Source organism: Nipponia nippon, unplaced genomic scaffold (assembly GCF_047370975.1).
Source record: "Nipponia nippon isolate SJK-2023a ecotype South Korea unplaced genomic scaffold, ASM4737097v1 scaffold_8, whole genome shotgun sequence".
NCBI lineage: Eukaryota > Metazoa > Chordata > Aves > Pelecaniformes > Threskiornithidae > Nipponia > Nipponia nippon.
Window position 1 is genome coordinate 32,489,228 of NW_028262402.1, and position 20,364 is coordinate 32,509,591.

The following is a 20,364-nucleotide window of genomic DNA, read 5'->3' on the forward strand; positions in this document are numbered from 1 at the left end:
GTGAGGGTGCTCAAACACTGGAACAGGTTTCCCATGGAGGATATGGAGTCTTCATCCCTGGAGATATTCAAAAGCTGTCTGGACATGGTCCTCGGTAGCCTGCTGTAGGTGGCCCTGCTTGAGCAGGGGGTTTGGACAAGATGACCTCCAAAGGTCCCTTCCAACCTCAGCCGTTCTGTGGTTCTGTGAGAAGGGGGAAGTGTCTTTAAGTCTGTCCTCAAAAGACACTGAGGGGTGGTGGTGTGAGCAGCTTCAAATTACAGTGCTAATATAGGTAGGTAGAATACAAGGTTCTAAAATCACAATCTAGATGCATTGCTCTCCCTCAGAACTTTCACAGCCAAGCTCTTGATGCCTTGGCATTTCTGCCATATACACTTTAATAATTTTGTAAATACAAATTCTGCCCTAAATATAGGCTGGCTGTAAGGCATTTCACTTGGCAGCTATTGTGGATGATAGTCTTTCAGCAAGGGCACATGTTTCTTGAGTTCCTTGTGTGCATTGGTGCAGCATGTTGAACTTAACAATTTCATACTGACATGTTACACCTGTTTATCATACTTTCCAGTTTTTAAAAGTTTTTTTTTTTTCATCAGCAGCTACTATTATATGTTAATGAGACTATAATATTTTTCCCATCTATAAGTGTTATATCATTGTCAATTTTATTAGAACTAAGCTTCAGTATAAATGTATCTCTCTGAAATACTAAAGCTCAGTTATGGCATTTCAAATCAAGATGTAGTTGTGAGTAATTAGTTATTAGGGTGGCATTAAAAAAACAGCCCCAGATTTCCACATAACTTTACATTAATAGCTGCCTCAGATACAGAATCTGTATTTTATATTGTCTCTCTGGAGAAAGTTAGCATCCCAGTTCACGGGTAGTTAGTGGCTGTGCCTTGGGGAAAAAATTATGTGCTGGGTTTCTCAGTTTGTTAATGTTACTTATGATGGAGTGGCCTTAGAAGAGCACCTCCTGAATTGAGGAATGCCATGCATGAGTCACTCCCCATAGTATATACTGGAGAGCTAAAGACACATCAGAAACACTTTAGTATAAGGATGGGATAAAAAAGGGTGAGGAGTCATGTACCATAACTTCTAACATACTGCTTTGCATGAACACGTGCACAAAAAATCCAGCTCTAAAGATAACTGAAGGAAGTGAATAAAAAAAGTAACTATACTTCTTGACCTTCTTTCCAGGGTAGTGGGGGGAGAAGCAATTGGTTATGCTTTACCACTCTGGTTAAGGTTTTAACTGATCTGCAAACAGTAGACAGTTAGATGCAATTGTGGTAAAGAAGTAGAAAACTGTTGTCTGGATTAAATGTTGGTGCTAGATGTTATCTTAAACTAAGAACAGGATTACTGCTTTCTAATATTTCTGAAAATTTCAATAGATCAGCACAATCATTTATTGAGAGAGATTTTCTTGTTCCAGTGAAACTAAACTTTACAGTAAAGGTAATGGTTATGGTCCTGATTCTGGACTAGGATTTCCATAGTTAGTCTATACACAAGGTGATCACCTTCTTTGGAAGTATGTACAAGCATAAACATAATCATTCGGACTTAATGGTTCTTCTATTTTGAACTTTTAAAGCACATTCTTTATAATGGGTATGAAAGTGCCTCCAGTGAGTAAAAGGTTGTTACTGCTTTCTGTTTGATAGGAAACTTGAGTAATGCTAGATGAGAAAAGGAACAAATGGGGTGGTGGGTCGTTTTGATGTTACAAAATAAAGCAAATCCTGGAGAGAGGAGTATGAATAGATACTCATAGTTTGAGCTAAATAGTTTCCAGCTAAAATAATTAATCCAGCTAGCTCTAGAAAAACTGTTATGTACCAAAATGAATTGAATGTAAAGTACAACCATGCTGGGTGCAGAGGAAAAACTGCCTCTGATTTGATTTATATTTTGTTGGTGGGAGCGAGGGGCATGGGAACTGTTTTATACTGGATTTTCTGAAAGCACTAATATAAGACTTTACTACTGCAAAAACGCCAATGTAGTTGGCTTGGCACATGTGAGCATAGATGAAAAATAACATGAGGCTCATAATAAGGTTGATATTATTGAGACTGTAAATGGAAATGTTTATAATCCTTTTGTGTGAGGAAGGTAGCTGGTACTCAGGAACTTCAAAAAACAGGAAGGTTCAGTCTCCATCCCAAAAGACCAGGTCATGAAAATCACAAAAGTAATTGTATGGCAAGACACAATCTTAAGTTGAAGAGAGATCATTGAATAACTTCATTCCATGTTTTGAAGCTGAATTTGTATATAGAAAAAGTAAAAAAAAAAAAAATTTCCCCTAATCCTGACCTTTGGGTGTTACACAGATACAGATGGTGAAAGGTAATAACCAAATGCTTCTGCACTAAATAAATTAAGATAGTGGGAAAAAATCAGATTCTGTGCATGTTAGATTTACAATTTTTATCAGATAAGGAACATTGACATAAGCAGTACTAAACTTTATTGGAGAAATCTGTTAACTGTTTAGATTTTTCTAATATCCCATGGCTTTGTTTCTTAGATTTATTAAATGTAAATCTATTACTTTAACACTAAAATAGAAGAATATGTAGCATGAAGTGAGAAAATAGGTACCTTGCTCTCAGTGCTCATTTAGCAATACTGTATATCTGTGTGAGAATCTGTGATGGAAAAAGTAAATGTGTAAATTCCAACAACTTATCTTTAAAATGTGGCATTAAGACTGAAATATGTTGCTTATTTGTACCTGAATCTCTGTATGTTCTGACCCAATCTTAAAAGTTATTTGATAATCATAATTATTTATACAGAGACTTATTTCATTGAGTTCAGTGGAAATGCTTTTTATTTTAAAAGTGGGAGTGAAATCAGGCACTTAACAGGGAATGTTTTTCAGAGAAAGGTGCGAACAGTACTGCTGTCTGTGTCACTACTTGAATATTGACCTAATATCACACTGTCCCTTTTTTTCAAGTGTGAATTTTCTTGAACTTTATGTGTAACCACAACAGCATTATGTACAGCCACTGATTTGTCTGTACCTGCTGATGCATCATCAGATAGACTTCTTTAACCAAAGTTACCCGAGCAATCTCTAATTAAAAACATTGAAAAATATTTAAGTACACAATACTTAGCCTGGCAAAATGTTCCTCTAGTAAATCTAGAACAATATGACTAGATTTTTTTTTTAATTATAATTCTAGTGTCCTTCTGAGATGGGAATGACCCATCTCTATGCATGATGATAGGAATTTGCTATCTGGATAACTGGGTTGACTCCTTTCTATTTTGATAGCTGTGCTGTGTGTCATAGAAGCCATGTACATACGTCGTTTTTGCATAAGCAAGAAACTATAATTTTGTTTCCAATACCGCTCCACTATTAGCAATAAAAGTGCCTTATAGTAATTTTTGTTTGCACAGTATCTTACTTAATTCTTTGCTGAAGGGATTAATAGTGCCATAGGTGGAATTAAGAGATGGTCCGATTTTTGTTTCCCAGAGGCTCAGAAGCCAAGTTCTACCATATACCTTAAGCCGTCAGACTTTTTGCCTCAATTACTTGGAAAAGTCTGTCTAGAGAAGAGCTGCTCCCCAATAAATATGCTTATATAATAACTGGGCCAAATATTCTTGGGGTCCAACTTTTCTATCTTTGGTAGCACTCACTGCATGTCTCAGCAGAAAGTTGAAAAACCTGTACTGTTTATTGATGATGATACTCAAGGGGGAAGTCTCATGTTATTTATTTTTAGGGACTGGCTTATATTCAGAACTGAAACACATACTGTAAAACAGGTTGTAGTTAAAGGTCAGCTCTTTTATGGGATAATGGAAATATCATGTTGCCCTATTCTGGATATTATTTAAAATTAAAATAATAGACTTTTAAAAATTAATTCTATTGAAATACACTTTGTACTGTCTCAGGAAGTACTGGATGAGAGATATAGGTATTATGAAATCTTTCCTCCTCCTCAAAAAAGAAGAAAGGATGAGGAATATTCAGATTTTAACAGCCAAAGAAAAGTGTGGTTCAGCATGGATTACCCCTGATCTTTCATAGTTTGGGTTTGTTGGTTTTTTGTTTGTTTGTTTTTGGGGGGGGGGGTGTAGGTTCTATTTAAGCAGTATTTTTGTATGATCACTGAACGAGTTTTCAAGGCTATGCTGAATTTCCCTTGTACAGTGAAAAAGAAGACCGGAGACTGCCTCAAGATGTTGCAGTTCATTCAGAGTCCATAATCATAATTTTTCTTGTCATCTTGGGGGTGTGAAAGGCACTCCAGAATGTTTTGCTAGAAGGCTACAACTAATTTCCATAGATACAATAAGTACCAGCTCCTAGTGACACCTCTAGTAAGGCTCAGCAGACTCTTGAGCTCTCCTTTTCCCACTTCCCAGTCCAATGATAATGAAACATAGAGAAGCCTGTGGCTGGTATTTCGAGGTATTCTTACAGGGAGTTGGGCTCCCTAGCTGTATGAGACCTCACTGCTGTTCGGAGGAAAAGTTTGCTTGGTGTAGGGTTTTCCTTCTCCCCCCTGACCAGTAAGGATCTGGCTACTTTTCTGTGCAGCAGAAGTCCCTCTCTTTGTAATTAACAGGAAATAGATTTTCATTTACTTTTTTTTCTATTTCTTAGTGCTTTAAAAAACAGATATTTATTAACACCTCTTGAAACCTGTATGCCAAATCTGTGAAATATGCTGTCCATTTTCCCTTTGATTCAATCCTTGTATCCAAAGTGCTGAAGTTTTAGTGTTTCTATAGGGTTCTAGACAAGATACTAAAAATGTCTGTCAGCTGAGGTATCTATTTACTAGGTATCTATTCACTTGAGTGCTGGAAATATACAAAGAGCCTCTATTGAGTAAAATTTATAAAGCTAATTTCTGTTCCTCTTCAGAGGCAGTCATGGATCAGAAGATAGTTACACAATTCCTTGCTTTATATGCCCAGACTTCCATTCCCATTATTCTATTATAATAAAACTACTGCTTATACTTTCCTCACACTTATATGATTCACGGCTCACTACTTACCATTAGACGTGAATGATAAGCTACCTACAGAAAATGCAGGTAAAAAATTCATGAATAAGAAGTATTAAAGAGAGTAGTTTTTACAAAGCTGTAATGTCTCTGTAATGCTAGAGTAGAGCAATGAATAAGATACTAGTTATTTCCTTTATAGTTTGGATGTTGCTGGCATTAGTTTTTACAAAAACAGAATTTTAATGCTTTAGAGGGTAAGTAGGCGAGTTTAAACATTCAAGTCTATACACAAAGAAGCACTGTTTTTATTTTTTGCAAATTATTTTGAGGGTTTCTCAAATTCTTTTTGGTTTTACTGGTTGTACTTAAAATGACCAAGTAGATGTTAATATTTTAAAATATACGTCCAGTATTTCATTACACATAGTCTCAGTTTCCATGAGTTCATTTTGAACCATGTCTGAAACATATTTGACTTAAGAAAAACAAAGCAATAAGTAGATTTATTTCCCTCTGGCAGTGCACTTTAACATTTTAAGTGATGAATTAAACACTTTATTTTTCTTTAATTATTTCAAACCTGTTTGCCAATGTTTTCCCCCCAGTTCCAAATGGAAAATATTAGACTAAATGTAATACTGATCTTGTAGTAAGAATTATAGTTGTTATGCTGACAGGTTTGATAGGGTCTGTATGCAATGAAACAAAAACACATGGCTGTAGTCCTGACTGTTAGGACTTACTGGAATTATCTTTTGCGCAATAACTTGACCTCTTTTTGGAAATTCTAGTCGTTTCATTGATTGTTTTGAGGCTCATTGGTGTGTTCTAGAACATGGTGTATTTTTGTCTGTTAATTTGATTTAATTATAGAAGAGAAGCAGACTGAGCTTTTGGGACCTAGCATGTCTAGAAAATGGTAGAAAAAGTAGACTGCCAAAAGGAGCTTTGGGAAGAAAAAAAATGATGCAAAATCCATTTCTTGCACTTAGTCTTACACTTGAGAAGACATCAGACTGGTGAGGCAAGGAGTTAGGGGTACATGCAGTGAGAAGGTGTCCAGGATCTTCTTCCAAAGGGTCTTTCTAGCTGCCAGAAGGAAACTGGATTTGTCCTACTTTATTTCCCTTTCCCTTAATAACTCTTAAACTTTGCCCAGAGATTTGCATAATTCTAATCTCCTTCACCTGGGAGTAAAAGTTTTTTTCCTTCCCACTCCTGCAGCATCTGAGCTTCTCTTGGCATTTCTTCCAGTACCTTAGGTACAGTTAGTTAAAAAGAAGTCATCTTACGCTGCAACTTTGTCCTGTCTGTCCCTTTCAGAAGGTTGGAAGAAAAAACTATCAAAGATGAGACCTAGAATTTCACTGGTGGGCCTGTTGGCAGTGCCCGTGCACCAGACCCTCCTCTGGCCTACGTGAAAGTGATTGCTTTTAATTCTGTGTAGACTGTAGTATCAGAGTACTGTTTGTCTTCTCTAGGGCAAAATAAGGAAACTAGTAATCTGGGGGGAAGAGGGGAACGGACCCCAAATAGGAGGGGAAAAAAAAAAAAAGTGTGATGAACAGGTTATATGTTCTTCATACCATTTTTCAAGCTTTTCTTCCACTCCTGGTAGTATGATCCAAATATTAGCGTGGGCTACAGTCAATGATTGTTGAATCCAACTAATTTAATCCAGTTTTGACTTTCACAAAACGTATTTCAGAGTGACAGCACAGAGACAGTGTTGAGATTACTTTTTATTAAGCTGTGGAGTGAAATTTTGTAACTCTAAAAGTGGGGATATTTAAAAACAAGACTTAAATGGGATTTGGATACCCAGCTTCTTATGGCTCAGAAAAGAGTTGGACATGTTGTTCTCTTTAGCCTTGGAAATTCCCTTGAGGAAATATCCTTACTACTTGGGAAAAACACATAGGTGAAGAGCTCCTGAAGGGGACAGCACATGTAGCTGCATGTGGGACATTGCCTACTGTAGCAGCTTTGCTGATCCCTAGAAGAGAATATGGACCCTAAAGGGAAATGAAAATGAAAACTAGGGAGAAACAATTCCTTTGTGATACTTCCCGACTCTTACTGCTCTAAAATTTTCCTCCTCCTGGCAGTGCAGTTTTAAAAGGAATCATTAGTTCTTCAGATTTTTCTCTCCTTCCTTTCCCAACTCCCCAAGTAGCTGCAACTCTCCATAGTTTGGCAGGGAATATTTCTTGATTTTTTTCTTTCAAAGTTTTAAAATGTATGCACTTCCCTTGTAGTCTCAGAAAACTGCTGATCTCCATGGGGTTGAAATTGGTAATGGCTGTGTCTGGCATGTAGATTAATTTCTCTGTAATTGAGTCATATGGATAATGAAAAATCCAAGTATCCCTGTTGAGGGACAAATAAAATTTTAGTTTGAAAAAATACACCATGTTAGTGAATAAGTTTATTTTTTAATATGTTTGGAACATTAATGTAAGTAAGAAAAAAACATAGTAAGGTAGTGTCATTAAAAAATAATAATTAAAATATGTTTTAGAAAAAAGTTGTATTCATTCCTAAATTCAGTATATTCAATGGCAGGTGATGAAGAAAATACTCTTTTTTAAAAGAAAGGGGTATTCTTAAAGTTCTTCATAAACATGAAGACCACAGTATTGTATTGGGTACATTAATCAGGTATTTAGGTATCTTTTTACCCATAAAATGTTGTTCAAGTAAAATCTGCAAGACTTCAGGTTTTCATATAGTATTCTCTTTTAACTGCCATGACTTCAAAGAAAATACACAGATTATGGCATGCCTTACATTACAGAATTGTAGTTGTGTGATAAACAGCCTCTTCTAACCTGAGAAAAATAATGGTTTCCTTTTAAAAGGAAAAGCGGGAGGTGTAGTGGTAAAGGAAGAGGGATTATTGAGCAAGTTAATTAGAAACAGCCCAAGGGAAAACTTAGGAAATTAAAACCCATAGAATCAGCATGACGGCAGCTAAAGATATATTATCACAAGATATGCTGAGGGTGGGGAGCGGCAGGGAGGCAAATAAAGAATTTGATTAAACAGCAAGAAATTTTTTCAGGTGTTTTGATTTCTACATTTCTTGTGACCCAGCCTCAGTAAAACAGTGGAGTAATAATTACACTTTGTAGAGTCATGCTAACCTGTAGAATAAAGATTGCTGGAAAGTTAAATATCCAAGATTAATATTTGCTACATCAGAAGAAAACGTGCTATGGGAAAGCAAATGTATGTGAGTGGTATGCGACACAGGTTTTTCCTTCGAATGTAGAAAGTACTGTGATACCATTTTGTGAGGAGTGAAGGCTCAAGAAAGGGAAAGTGAAAAAATAGTCTTGATAGAGATAATACTAATATTTATTTTCAGTAATAAGTGATTGAGAAGTTGTGGTGCATTGTCCTGGATGGTAGTAGAAAGATTATTATGAGGCAGATTTCAGAGTCAGTTTTTACATTAAAGGTTTATGTAGCTTTGAAAATAAGATCTGTTCGTCTATTCTAGTGGTACTTTTCTTGAATAGAGAAAGTAATTTATAATCTTGATTTTTATTTTATTAAATGGAAAATGTAACAAAAAGTATCCCTCAGTTTCAGATGAGAATTTTGAATGTACACATGCAGAGCAAATGTCTAAAATGTGTTATATCAGACACATTGACTTTAAGACTGTGCAGTGGCTGAATTTCTAGAAGTTAGGAGCATGCCTACATGCTTACATGTATGTTAATAATTAAAAAAAGTTATACAAATATATCAAATATATATTGAATACATATACCTGTGGTTTTTTCAAGACAATATATAATAGGACATATTAAATGAACTGACAAGCCACTTCAAAGAGGTCAACTGTGTCATTTGCTTGTGTCATGGCTTAACCCCAGCCTGCAACTAAGGCCCACACAGTTGCTCGCTTACTCCCCCTGGGGGAATCGAAAGGGTAAAAGTGAGAAAACTCGTGGGTTGAGATAAAGACAGTTTAATAGGTAAAGTGAAAGCTGTGCGTGCAAGCAAAGCAAAGCAAGGAATTCATTCACTACTTCCCATGGGCAGGCAGGTGTTCAGCCATCCCCAGGACAGCAGGGCTCCATCACGTGTAACGGTTACTTGGGAAGACAAATGCCATCACTCCGAATGTGCCCCCCTTCCTTCCTCTTCCCCCAGCTTTATATACTGAGCATGACACCATATGGTATGGCATAGCCCTTGGGCCAGTCTGGGTCAGCTGTCCTGGCTGTGCCCCCTCCCAGCTTCTTGTGCACCTGGCAGAGCATGGGAAGCTGAAAAGTCCTTGACTAGTATAAACTCTGCTCAGCAAGAACCAAAACATCAGTGTGTTATCAACATTATTCTTATACTAAATCCAAACCACAGCACCATACCAGATATTAGGAAGAAAAATAACTCTATCCCAGCTGAAACCAGGACAGCTTGTGTGTCCAGTTCTCTTGTTTTCTCCTGAAAACAGGTTTTGTTGGTTGCTTTTTTTTTGACTGGATCAACTATGTGAGTTGTTTCCAAATAATGATACTTATTAAAAAGAGTGTATAGCATTTTTTAAGAGCTTTACTATTCTATATTATATTTCATTAACACGAATTTTTGTAAGTGCCTACTGTAATGCATTAACATCCCATTGTCAGTGGGTAATAAAATAGTTGTCATTGACATAGCTCATGGTAGTTTTCCGTTTCAGTATTCAGAATTATTAGTTAATATTGGGCCAACATTCAGATTTAATGGCTCCGTTTCCTGTGAATTGAATTACACAGTCTATCCTGCAATTGCAGTGTGGATTCCTTGCATATGAAAGCTAACAAATCAATATCTGTGTTAAGTGATTAGAAGCAGAAGTTGCAAAAAAGCTATGCACTTGTTGGAGTGTGATATATTTGGTTGTTTCTTTCGTTTTGTTCTTCAAATAAATCAAACATTTAAACTTTTTCCCCTCCCTCACTTTTTTTTCCCTTAGAAGAAGTGTTGGTAGGTAGTGACTTCCTAGGGCGGAAGGCATCACAGGATGAAAGCACAGAAAAATTGTATTCCTTTGCTGTTCTACCACAGGTTCTCCATGCAAAGCACGTATCCTTAGGGTATGTTGGGTTCCCCACCTGTAAAATGAATTTTGTTTTAAACACCCAGTTCATTAACCTACATAGTGGGTTGTTGCCCTAGTTGCAGGTTAAATAATCTTTTAAAAGAATTTAGTTTTGTGGAGCATTCCTTTTTGCATGGCTTAATGAGTACGAGCTTGTTTAGTGAACCATGATACAGATTTTAGATGTAAGTCCAGAGACCTTGACTGAATTGAATTTTTGATAATTTATTTTCTTACCATTTTAGGTCTTCTGTCCTTTTTTTTTTTTTTTTTCTAAGGTAGGACTAATAATTCTTCTCATTTGTTCTTCTCCCAATATTTGAATTAACTGTCAACAGCACAAAACATTACAGTGCAGCATGTCATTGAGGCTACAGGTAGAGGAAGAATACTGTGAAATTTATTTATATTGAACAGAGATTGCATTGCAGGTTTCAGGTGGTCCACTTAAGGTCCTAAAAGACCTTTAGAAAGAAGCAGTAATTAATCCTTTTAATTACAAAGCCACAGCCAAGCTAGGCTGTCTTGTGCCTTGAGACAAAATAATCAAAATTAAGATGTAAACATTTCTACAAGTACCCTGCGGTCTTTCTCAATAAGAACCTTCTCACTGTTTTGCATGAGTTCTGCATGATTTGATTATTATGTAAAACGCATTACAAAACCTTCTTAGGACTTCATCTGAATATAAAATTACTTATGAAATATTTAGGAATACTTAGTGCTTTTAAGCAGATAGCATTTTATGTCCCAAGGGAGGTTAGTAAAACTGGGTCTGGAAAACAATTGTTTGGTTTTCTTTTTTTTTCCCTTTTTCTCTCCTCTGCCTTAGGGAAGTGAGAGGACCGGAAAGTTATATATTAACCTTTCTCCAGTTAACACTAAAGGTGTTAGTAGTCTTATTCTTGGAGGCCATTAGTTAAGGGCATAGACCATTCTGTGGACAGTGTCTCAGTTCCTGAAATCCACTGCCTCTGCGTTGCAAGGCTTAACATACAAATTTTAAGTTTTAACTGCGTGCAAGTATGTGAGGACCTGATATGAGTCAAGTGATTCTTACGGGAACTTAATCTTAGTTGTAGGCGTAAACGTGAGTCCTTGTTTTGTCATCTCTGATATGTACAGTGTAATTGCTCACAATGCTTTTCAGTAAAATGTGTGTTTTAATAAGATACAGAGGTTTCCCCACTGAATTTTTAGACTCTCATCTGTTTTTTAGTTTGTTTATACCTTATAGCAACTGCTGTTTCTTTATGTAGTTGTATCCTTGTGGTGGGTTGACCCTGGCTGGATGCCAGGTGCCCACTAAAGCTGCTCTGTCACTGCCCTCCTCAGTTGGACAGGGGAGAGAAAATACAACGAAAGGCTCGTGGGTCAAGATAAGGACAGGGAGAGATCACTCACCAATTACCGTCATGGGCAAAACAGACTCAACTTGGGGAAATTAGCTTAATTTATTACCAATCAAATCAGAGTAAGGTAATGAGAGAATGAAAACTAAATCTTAAAACACCTGCTCACCCCTCCCTTCTTCCTGGACTCAACTTTACTCCCAAATTTTCTTCCTCCTCCCCCTGAGTGTTGGAGGGGGACAGGGAATGGGGGTGGCAGTCAGTTCATCACACGTTGTTTCTGCCACTCCTTCCTCCTCAGGGGGAGGACTCCTCACACTCTTCCCCTGCTCCAGCCTGGGGTCCCTCCCATAGGAGACAGTTCTCCATGAACTTCTCCAACACGAGTCCTTCCCATGGGCTGCAATTCCTCACAAACTGCTCCAGCGTGGATCCTTTCTACGGGGTGCAGTCCTTCAGAAACGGACTGCTCCAGCGTGGGTACCCTGTGGGGTCACAAGTCCTGCCAGCAAACCTGCTCCGGCGTGGGCTCCTCTCTCCACAGGTCCACAGGTCCTGCCAGGAGCCTGCTCCAGCATCTGCTTCCCATGGGGTCACAGCCTCCATCAGGGATCCACCTGGTCTGGCGTGGGGTCCTCCACAGGCTGCAGGGTGGATATCTGCTCTACCATGGACCTCCATGGGCTGCAGGGGGACAGCCTGCCTCACCATGGCCTTTACCAGGGGCAGGGGAATCTCTGCTCCAGCGCCTGGAGCACCTCCTCCTCCTCCTTCTTCACTGACTTTGGTGTCTGCGGAGTTGTTCCTCTCACGTATTCTCCCTCCTCTGTCCGGCTACATTTGCGCAGTTTTTTATTTCCCCCCTTCTTAAATATGTTATCCCAGAGGCGCTACCACCATCGCTGATTGTCTCGGCCTTGGCCAGCAGCAGGTCATCTGGGAGCCAAATGGCACTGGCTGTATTGGACATTGGGGAAGCTTCGAGGAGCTTCTCACAGAAGCCACCCTTCTACCCCTCTCCTGCCCCCACAACCTTGCCACACAAACCCAATACAGTTCTTCTGCAAGAGCTTCTGATACAGCTGTAATTATATGAAGTTCTTACAGGCCATTAGTGTAGGTCTATAATGTGTAGCTAATTTGTCATGGCACATTTGGATGATGAGTTATGTGTGATTGACTAATTAGTTCAGGGTCTTACAAATGTGGTTTTGGCTCCCAGTTGTTTTACATGCAATTAAAAAATTGATACTATTTCAGGTAAACTGCCCCTTTCCTGAGGTAATTTTTGGATTATTGTATGTTAGGATAGGGACAGGGCATGATCTGAATGTGTTGTTCTAAGTAAAACTTTTAACATGATTCATGCAACTTCTTGTTCATTATAGCCCCACTACGTATGTTTTGGATGAAGATGAGCCTCGCTTCCTTGAAGAAGTTGATTACAGCGCAGAGAGTAATGACGATCAAGACACTGAATTAGCTGATAACGCGGGTGATTATGAGGCACCTAATCAAGAAGATGGACTTTCAGACTCAGATTCAACAAGGATACTCCTTTCTTGAACCATCTTTGCAGCCAGTAATAGGAAATAAAGTATCCTGGATTTTCATAGTCAAATACTTATTCTTTCTTGTCTACAAAGGGGATAGGCTTAAGGAATCACAAATAGCTGGGACCTGCCCAGCCCAAGGACAATAAATATTTGTGATTTCTGATAAATTGGCATTTGTTTTATTTAAGGAGTTCTGTGTTTTCTTTTAGCACTAAATAGATAAATTTATTTACCGGTTCATTTTCTACTAAATAGCACTGCATGGCATTTTGTGTCCTTAAACCCTGTCTTCAGAAAAATGGATTATACTTTGTGGTGTGTCAGAGTACAGAAGCTAATTCTTTGTGGTATGGTTCTTTGAGTTGCTTCCTGAAAAATACATGTACAGATTTTCTAAATTAATTTGTGTATGTGTGTGTATATGCGCGTGTGTATACTGAGGTGAAGAGGTTATTTTTCAGCTTTATTTCAAAGATACTTGGCTGTGTTTGAAGTAATGTAGTGCCTGCTCTGGAACCATTCAATAATTAAAAATGAAAAAGTGATGTATGAACTGTTGCACTTGTTTCTTGCTTCTGAGGATTATATGATTTTGCCACAGTACTAGGTGAAAATATATAATGTCTGTTCACAGTTCAGGAATTTTGCACAGTGACCAATGCAGCCTGTGCCTACGAGAACTATACACTTGAATAAAACTCTTTCCCATAAAATAGGTGTGGTATAATATGAGGAGTTTCTTTTTAAGTGTACATGACTACAAGAAGTGGTTAGATATGTACACTGTATGTATGTTCAGCTATCCAGTTGCTCCATTTTTCTTGTTCAATATGCACATAGTTAAAAAGAGTTCACTTTACTGGGGGCACATTAACTATATACCCAATTCAAATGCTTTAAGAGGGAAGGTGCGTATTGGTTTAAACATCTTTTGCCTGGTCTCAATCCAATATTAACTCTGCTCTCAGAAGGAGATTGGACTGTAACTTCCTGAGGTCTCTTCCAGCCAGAATAATTATTCTGTGATTCTGTATTCTTCATGTTTAAAGTCAAGCTGTCAGGCATGGGATTTACACTTCTTTATCTTCTTCTGTCATCTACTAATTCTTACTGCCTCTTGCCTCTGCTTAGAATAAGATCTAATAGAGAAATGAAGTTGTACCCTGTTGTTGACAGGACTGACATGTTTTGCAATGAAAAATATTTTTGCAAAATGATTTTTACTTGATGTGACCCAATTGTGGCATTCATTTTCTGCTGCATGTGCAAGGGCTTTAAGAGCATGAAGAATAACACTTCTAAGTTACACCAGGTTTTTAACTGATGAGAACTTCGTGTGTGTTTACTGTTGCAAATAAAACGGTATTTTGGAGGGGAAGAGTGCCTTTGGTAGAAGGATAAAAAAAAAAAAATTGAAGAGAATGAACTGTATCAATGATTCTCAGTCAGGGGATGGATTTTTACCAGGATCTGCTGTTTCAAATGCAGCATTGTTTGGTGATGCCTGTCCATACCATCTTGATTCTGAAACTGGGGAAGGATTTTTGATCCCTCGTGATATGCTACTGTATTATTGTTTAAAGGCTTAAATTTATATTAATGATCACGCAGTTTTGAGATGTAAGGGTATAATGGAAACATTTACGTTCTTGTCCCTTTATAAATTTCTCTCTCTGGCAAAAATTATCATTCCTTGTGTTCTGTGAACTACCTACTGTAAATAAGAGAGTTTATTTAGTACCCTGTTGAAGAGAAGCCCTCCGCATTGAAACTGTAGAGGAATTTGGGAATCTGCCAAATGGAAGGGTTAACCTTGCCACAGAATTTGAACTATCTTTAAGTCAGTGAGAGCAGCGCACAGTGCTCATATTGCTGTGTCAGTTTTGTACTAGTTATCTGCATAAACAGATTTTCATCTTTAAGGACTTGTACTCCAGTACCTTACATAAACAATTTTGCCTTAAATTCCAGGGGTGCACGATGCCCACATGTTAGGTAACCCCACTGTGCGTTTTTCCTTAGTTTTCATATGAATCTGTATTAATCCTGGAACACTATTTTCATACTACAGGCAAGACTGGAAACATACTTCATCGATTTAGGAAGAGTTGTGGCTTAGTACTGCAAAATCATCCTTTCATCCTGAGTAAATATGCATATATGTTCTTCTCGTGTCTGCTACAGCTTTTAGTCTGTGCAAAGGAGTTATGAATGACTTACATCATGGCTCAGGATAACAGGCACTTTCCTAAAACGATAATGTTGTGTTCATACATTAGATTCTAACGCACTTAGATTAGCTGTACGCGTTTGATTAGAGGAGATGTCAGTCTGGCAGTTGTGGGTCTGAACTTCTGCCAGTGCAGTTCCGATGCAAGAGTGAAACTTTGTCCTTATCTTACACAGTATTGAAAATACAAAGGCCGTTACCTCTGACACGTTTTGTGGCACCTCTTAAGGTGCTTTCTGAAGGGCAGAGTCTCCGTTTGTGCTCACAGGCTGCCAGTTCATGGGAAGAACTGCTGCAGGGGTAGCTGCTTCACAGCGCTTATCCCTTCTCTACTGCATGTTGCCATTGTTGCAGCAGTGTTGGCAGACACATGCTGGTATCTGCTTTTATCTGTTTCGGTGGGAAGTCTGGTATTTAGCTGAAAATTGAATAGCTGAGGCTTGAGCACAGGCTCTATTCTGTTACTAGGGCATTCACCCCAAAGAAATGGGCAGAATGGATAGCAAAGAATGGCAGCTTCTTGAACTGTCACAAATCAGTCGTCTAGCACGGCCTGTCCCAGACAACTGACTGTCTGTATTTTATGCCTTGGCATTCCAATGTGTTTCTGGTTTTAAATGATGCTCTTTACTGTAAGCATGACTGATTCTGTACAGGAAAAGAAGATATTCGTATATCTTTTTCCAGTAATAACAACAAATAAGGTTATAAACAATAATTATATCTGTGTTATTTACTGTCTTGCTTCTAAATAATTGCTGGATGATGAATTACTTTATTCCCTTTCCAGGTATAATTCAAGTTGCAGCACAGATTTTCGTATTGTGTCTTCACTGGTGACGTCCCCTGGTGTAATGTAACTTACAGCGAAGGCTGCAGTTTGTGCCAAAATCTTGCCTGGTTGTTTCTGGAGGTGGATTGCTTTATCAGCCTGACTTATCAGGGAGAACTGGTTAGAATCTCAAATAAGACTGCAGTAGCAGTAAACACTGTTCACAAAATGCAAAAATTCAAGGTTTCAGATAGTTTCTATTGTAATGCTGTGATAGATACAATTGTTGCAGTGTTATTATGCATGCCCCAAATAACAATACTTATTAATAAAAATACATAATAAAGAATTAATTACGATCACTTTGCTTCCCTATTATTGGTTAGAAATGTTTAAAGGATTTCTCATAATATTTGCAACAATGTACCTACCTAGAAGAATTGGGGTGTGCTTAGCGTTTAAAAAACGAGTATGTTTTTGTTTTGTCAAGTTACAGTCAGTGTGCAGCAGGCTTAAGTACCATTTGCATATTAATAGATTGAATTATAACTCTCTTGAAAAGCTTAATATTCATCAATGTACGTAAAACTTACGAAGACTTTGGATGAACCACAATGAAGGCCATTGCAGAGCACACAGAAGAGGAGAGTCTTTTGGTGAGAGTCTTTCCCTCCTACACAGCTAACAGACCTTTCATCTGATCTAGGAAAGGCACAAGTTTATTCCTCAGTAAGTCATCCCTTTACAATTCAACTCAGACTGCAGTTGAGGACTAACTTATTTTTACTATTTATATTCTTGCAGTAGCAATTTTAACACTTGAGATGTTTTTTTGAGGGAAAGTTTAAGATAAAAGCAGATCTTCTAGTTGTATGGACCTGTCTGAAAAGAGCAAGTGGTTACTAGGAATCATCAATGTCGCTTTTGCAAAATACATATGCAGTTTACTTAACTACATCTGTTGTGTTAGTTTAAGTTGAACAACTTCCTTCACAAGCTCAGTTGTCCAAACTGTTGTAGGGTGTAGAAGAGTCATAGTGACTCTTAAATTAGTCTAAGGCTATCTTTCTTTGATCTTAATGTTTCTAAGGTCGTCAAGATGTAAAGCATTTGAGATGTGACCTTGCATCTTGTTTGCTTAAATAAACTAACTGTAGATGTCTTTGAAAGAAGGGCTTCAAAATATGAAATGCTAAACAGCTTTGACACCTAGTAAAGAATACATTATCTTAAATTATGGATGGCTTCTCTATTTTTAATAGTATCATATAGAGAATTTGTTTAGTCCTTGTAAAATACTTCAGAACTATGAAACACACCCCTTTAATTCTTCTGTTATTAGAAAAAGTTAGGTGCAACTATCTTTTTTTTTTTTTTTTTTTGTAAAAAGCGTGATATTGTTAGTGTAGTTTTTGAAGCAGTTCAAAAAGAATCATCACTGAAAATTATGGGTTTAGCACAAAGGAAACAGCAAACCATAGGATTTGTTGATCCAAATTATGTGGTTACCAAATGCCAACCAGCTGCTGCTTTTTGCTGCCTATGCAGCATTCTTACCACGAGATGTTTGTGCTTAGTGCGTGCCCTTCTTTCTTGGAACAGGGTTATTTAGCATGCATCATTTTGCATGGTAGACTGGAAGAAAACATACTTAAACTAGCAGCACCACATAGCACTACTGTAAATTTTCACTGGGCTGAAAGGTAATAAAAGAACCCAACTAACAAAATTCCACAATAGTACTTCCATACATGAATCACTTCTGTTAACATGGAGTGGGGAGATCGACTTATAATGACCTGAAATAGGACTCTTCTTTGTACTGTCCCTCCAGACGTACAAATGTAAGATAATAAATGTGCAAAAGGATCTCCACAAGCTAGTACAGACTAAGAACTTTTTTTCCAAACCCCAGACTGCCCTTACCTATCTTTTGTCCTGCTCTCTTAAAAACAAAAAGGTCTAGATTTGCTTGTTGTGTATTTAGAGAAGAACTCACTCTATTACTCAGTTATTTTTTTTTTCCCTTGAAAAAGTCAACTGGAGTCTAAAAATGATCTAATACTATTGTAGAAGTCTTCATAGAGCTTAATCTGCATAAGGTGTCTCAATTTAAGGTAAGTTCTAAGCTTACTAGAGAAGCTGTCAAGATCATGATGAGGTTTACCGCAGAACACGTAGGTCCACGGCCCAGGAGTGGCTGAGACAAGGGGTTAGCTTTTACAGAACAACAATCTTGCTTCCCCTCAAACTTGAAAATAAAACAGAGGTTATTCGCCTTCCAGGCAGCTGGGAAAGGTGATGCAGGCTGAAGTCAAAACCCAGGTCACCCAGCCCATGTTTTATTTACAGCTTGCAGTCTTCTTACATTTAACCCTAGCACCTGAAACAGCTCTGGGAGGCTACTGGCTTTCGGAGTTGAATTGCTTTGCACGGGGGTGGTCTTTCATCACATGATTGGTTGCGGACCACTCTGCTTAGCAAGCCTCATTTAGCCTTCCAGGGTTAAATCAGAACGGTTGCCTTCTCTGGCTAATGATTAAGGCAACATAAACCACTCTCAGATGGCAGCATTGCATTCATGCTCACTTCATTCCCAAAAGAAAATGAAAATATTTCAGCATTAACAAGACATGAAGCACAGAGTAAGGAAGACAGATGATCTTTAATATGTTGTATAATATTTGCTTAACTGAACCATATTTACATACCTTCTGAATGATACAAGCAGTCCAGCTGACCCCACAGATTAAAATGGCTCAGTTGCACATTTTGTGAAGACAAACTGGAATGAGGTGTTTTGCACAAACCCTCAGCCAACAGTCTGCCTTAATACTTGGCTTTGATCCAGCATCCCACTTAATTTAATTTAGTACAATACACTGCCAAATGAAAAGTCCTAAACTGGGTCAGACAGTATTCCAAAATAACGTATGCCTGTTTTCTTTTTTTTTTTTGTCCTGTAAAGACTGTTGCAAAATGTCCAGATTCTCTGCAACAGTCATCCTGCTGTTACAGCTCGTGTATAATCACAAAAGGGACAAGTTCAATTTACACAGATCTCGTGCTTGTGTACACTTGTACACGAGTTCAATTTAATCCACATCTGCTCTAGGTTACTTTGTTCTTCTAAAGCATCCAGTCTGGTCGAGCCAGTCCTCCAGCTTAAGTGATTAGCCAGTGACATTTCCCTCTTTCTTCGGGTTTGACCTCACTGTTGACAAAAGCTTTCTGTTATGAATCACATCAGTCAGGATTGCTTGAAAACTCTGCTGTTATCAAATGTACACCATTAGTGTGTTCCAGAATGAAAGAAGGAGCCCTGAATCATCTGTTTAACTACAGTAGCTTGTTACTCAGTATGTCAGGTACTTGTTCCTTTTGTCCAAAGACTGAATGTCTAGAACAGAAGTAGACTATATTTCAAAAGAACAATTTTTCCTATCTATGTTACTGCAATGAGTGAATTCAGGAAGGTGTTAACTATACAATGCCTTTATGCTAAGCACCTGGACCCAAGTTTTAGTAGGGAAGTAGATCAAATCTGATGTACTCAAGCGGGGGGGGTGGCTCCTGGTCAGCTAATTCTCTCAGGAAGCCGAGTCACTTGGTGTTCCCTCTCGCACAGCTTCCTGTGTTGAGGAGAAAATGCTGTCAGTCACAGCAGAAGAAGTCTTCACCTTAATATCGTTCCCCTTGCTGCGACTGCCTCACAGACCTTGGAGACTTGTGGGAAGATTTTCCTCTGCCTTTGAGCCGTGCTCTGTGGTATGGGGAGAGGGAGAGAAGGATAAATTACAACTTGCCAGCCTTAAGGGTCACATAGGTTTGTGCTTAAAAGCGACCGCCCTCATCCATGACTTGTCCACCAGGGCAAGGTGGCTATGGGCAAGGCACCTATTTGCAGTGAAAGAAAATGGAAGAAGATGGACAGAGGTAATACCTCCTTTGTTTCTAGTCGTGGATAGCAGAGGCAAATGGGGCCTGAGGGACTCGCCGGCCACCTGTCAAACTCCCTCTCTGCAATCCCTGCCGTGAGCTTCCCCCCATACCATGGCGAGGGCTGGCCGGGTGCTGGGGGCCCTGATGGAGCACCACTGCCTGACCTGTGGCCGGGCTACTGGCACACCTGTAAGAGCACTCACATAGCAGCACAAAAGGTAATGCTGGAGGCAGGAGCAGGCTTTTTGAGGTGGGATCATTGATGGGTCAAGGATTCAAGAAAGAAAACACCAGCCTAGAAATCTTAGGGCAAAACTAGAGGGCAGCTAGGTGGCAGTCACTGGGCTGAGCCGCTGGTGCCAGTATGTGGATGGCAGGCACCCCTGTGGGGCTGAGCAT

At 38.6% G+C, this 20,364-nt stretch overlaps 1 protein-coding gene across 6 annotated transcripts in view; it reads left to right on the top strand.

Annotated features, from left to right (window-relative positions):
* Positions 1-16,350, top strand: part of AGTPBP1 (ATP/GTP binding carboxypeptidase 1) — an 83,444-nt gene extending 67,094 nt beyond the window's left edge. For 5 of the 6 annotated variants that reach the window (XM_087741765.1, XM_087741766.1, XM_087741763.1 and 2 more), the window contains one exon: positions 12,854-16,350. In XM_087741765.1, the coding sequence (XP_087597891.1) occupies positions 12,854-13,031 (178 nt within the window). In that variant the 3' untranslated portion in view covers positions 13,032-16,350. The remainder of the gene's footprint in view (positions 1-12,853) is intronic. The other variant, XM_087741769.1, reaches the window with a different exon arrangement.
* The last annotated feature ends 4,014 nt before the right edge of the window (positions 16,351-20,364 follow it).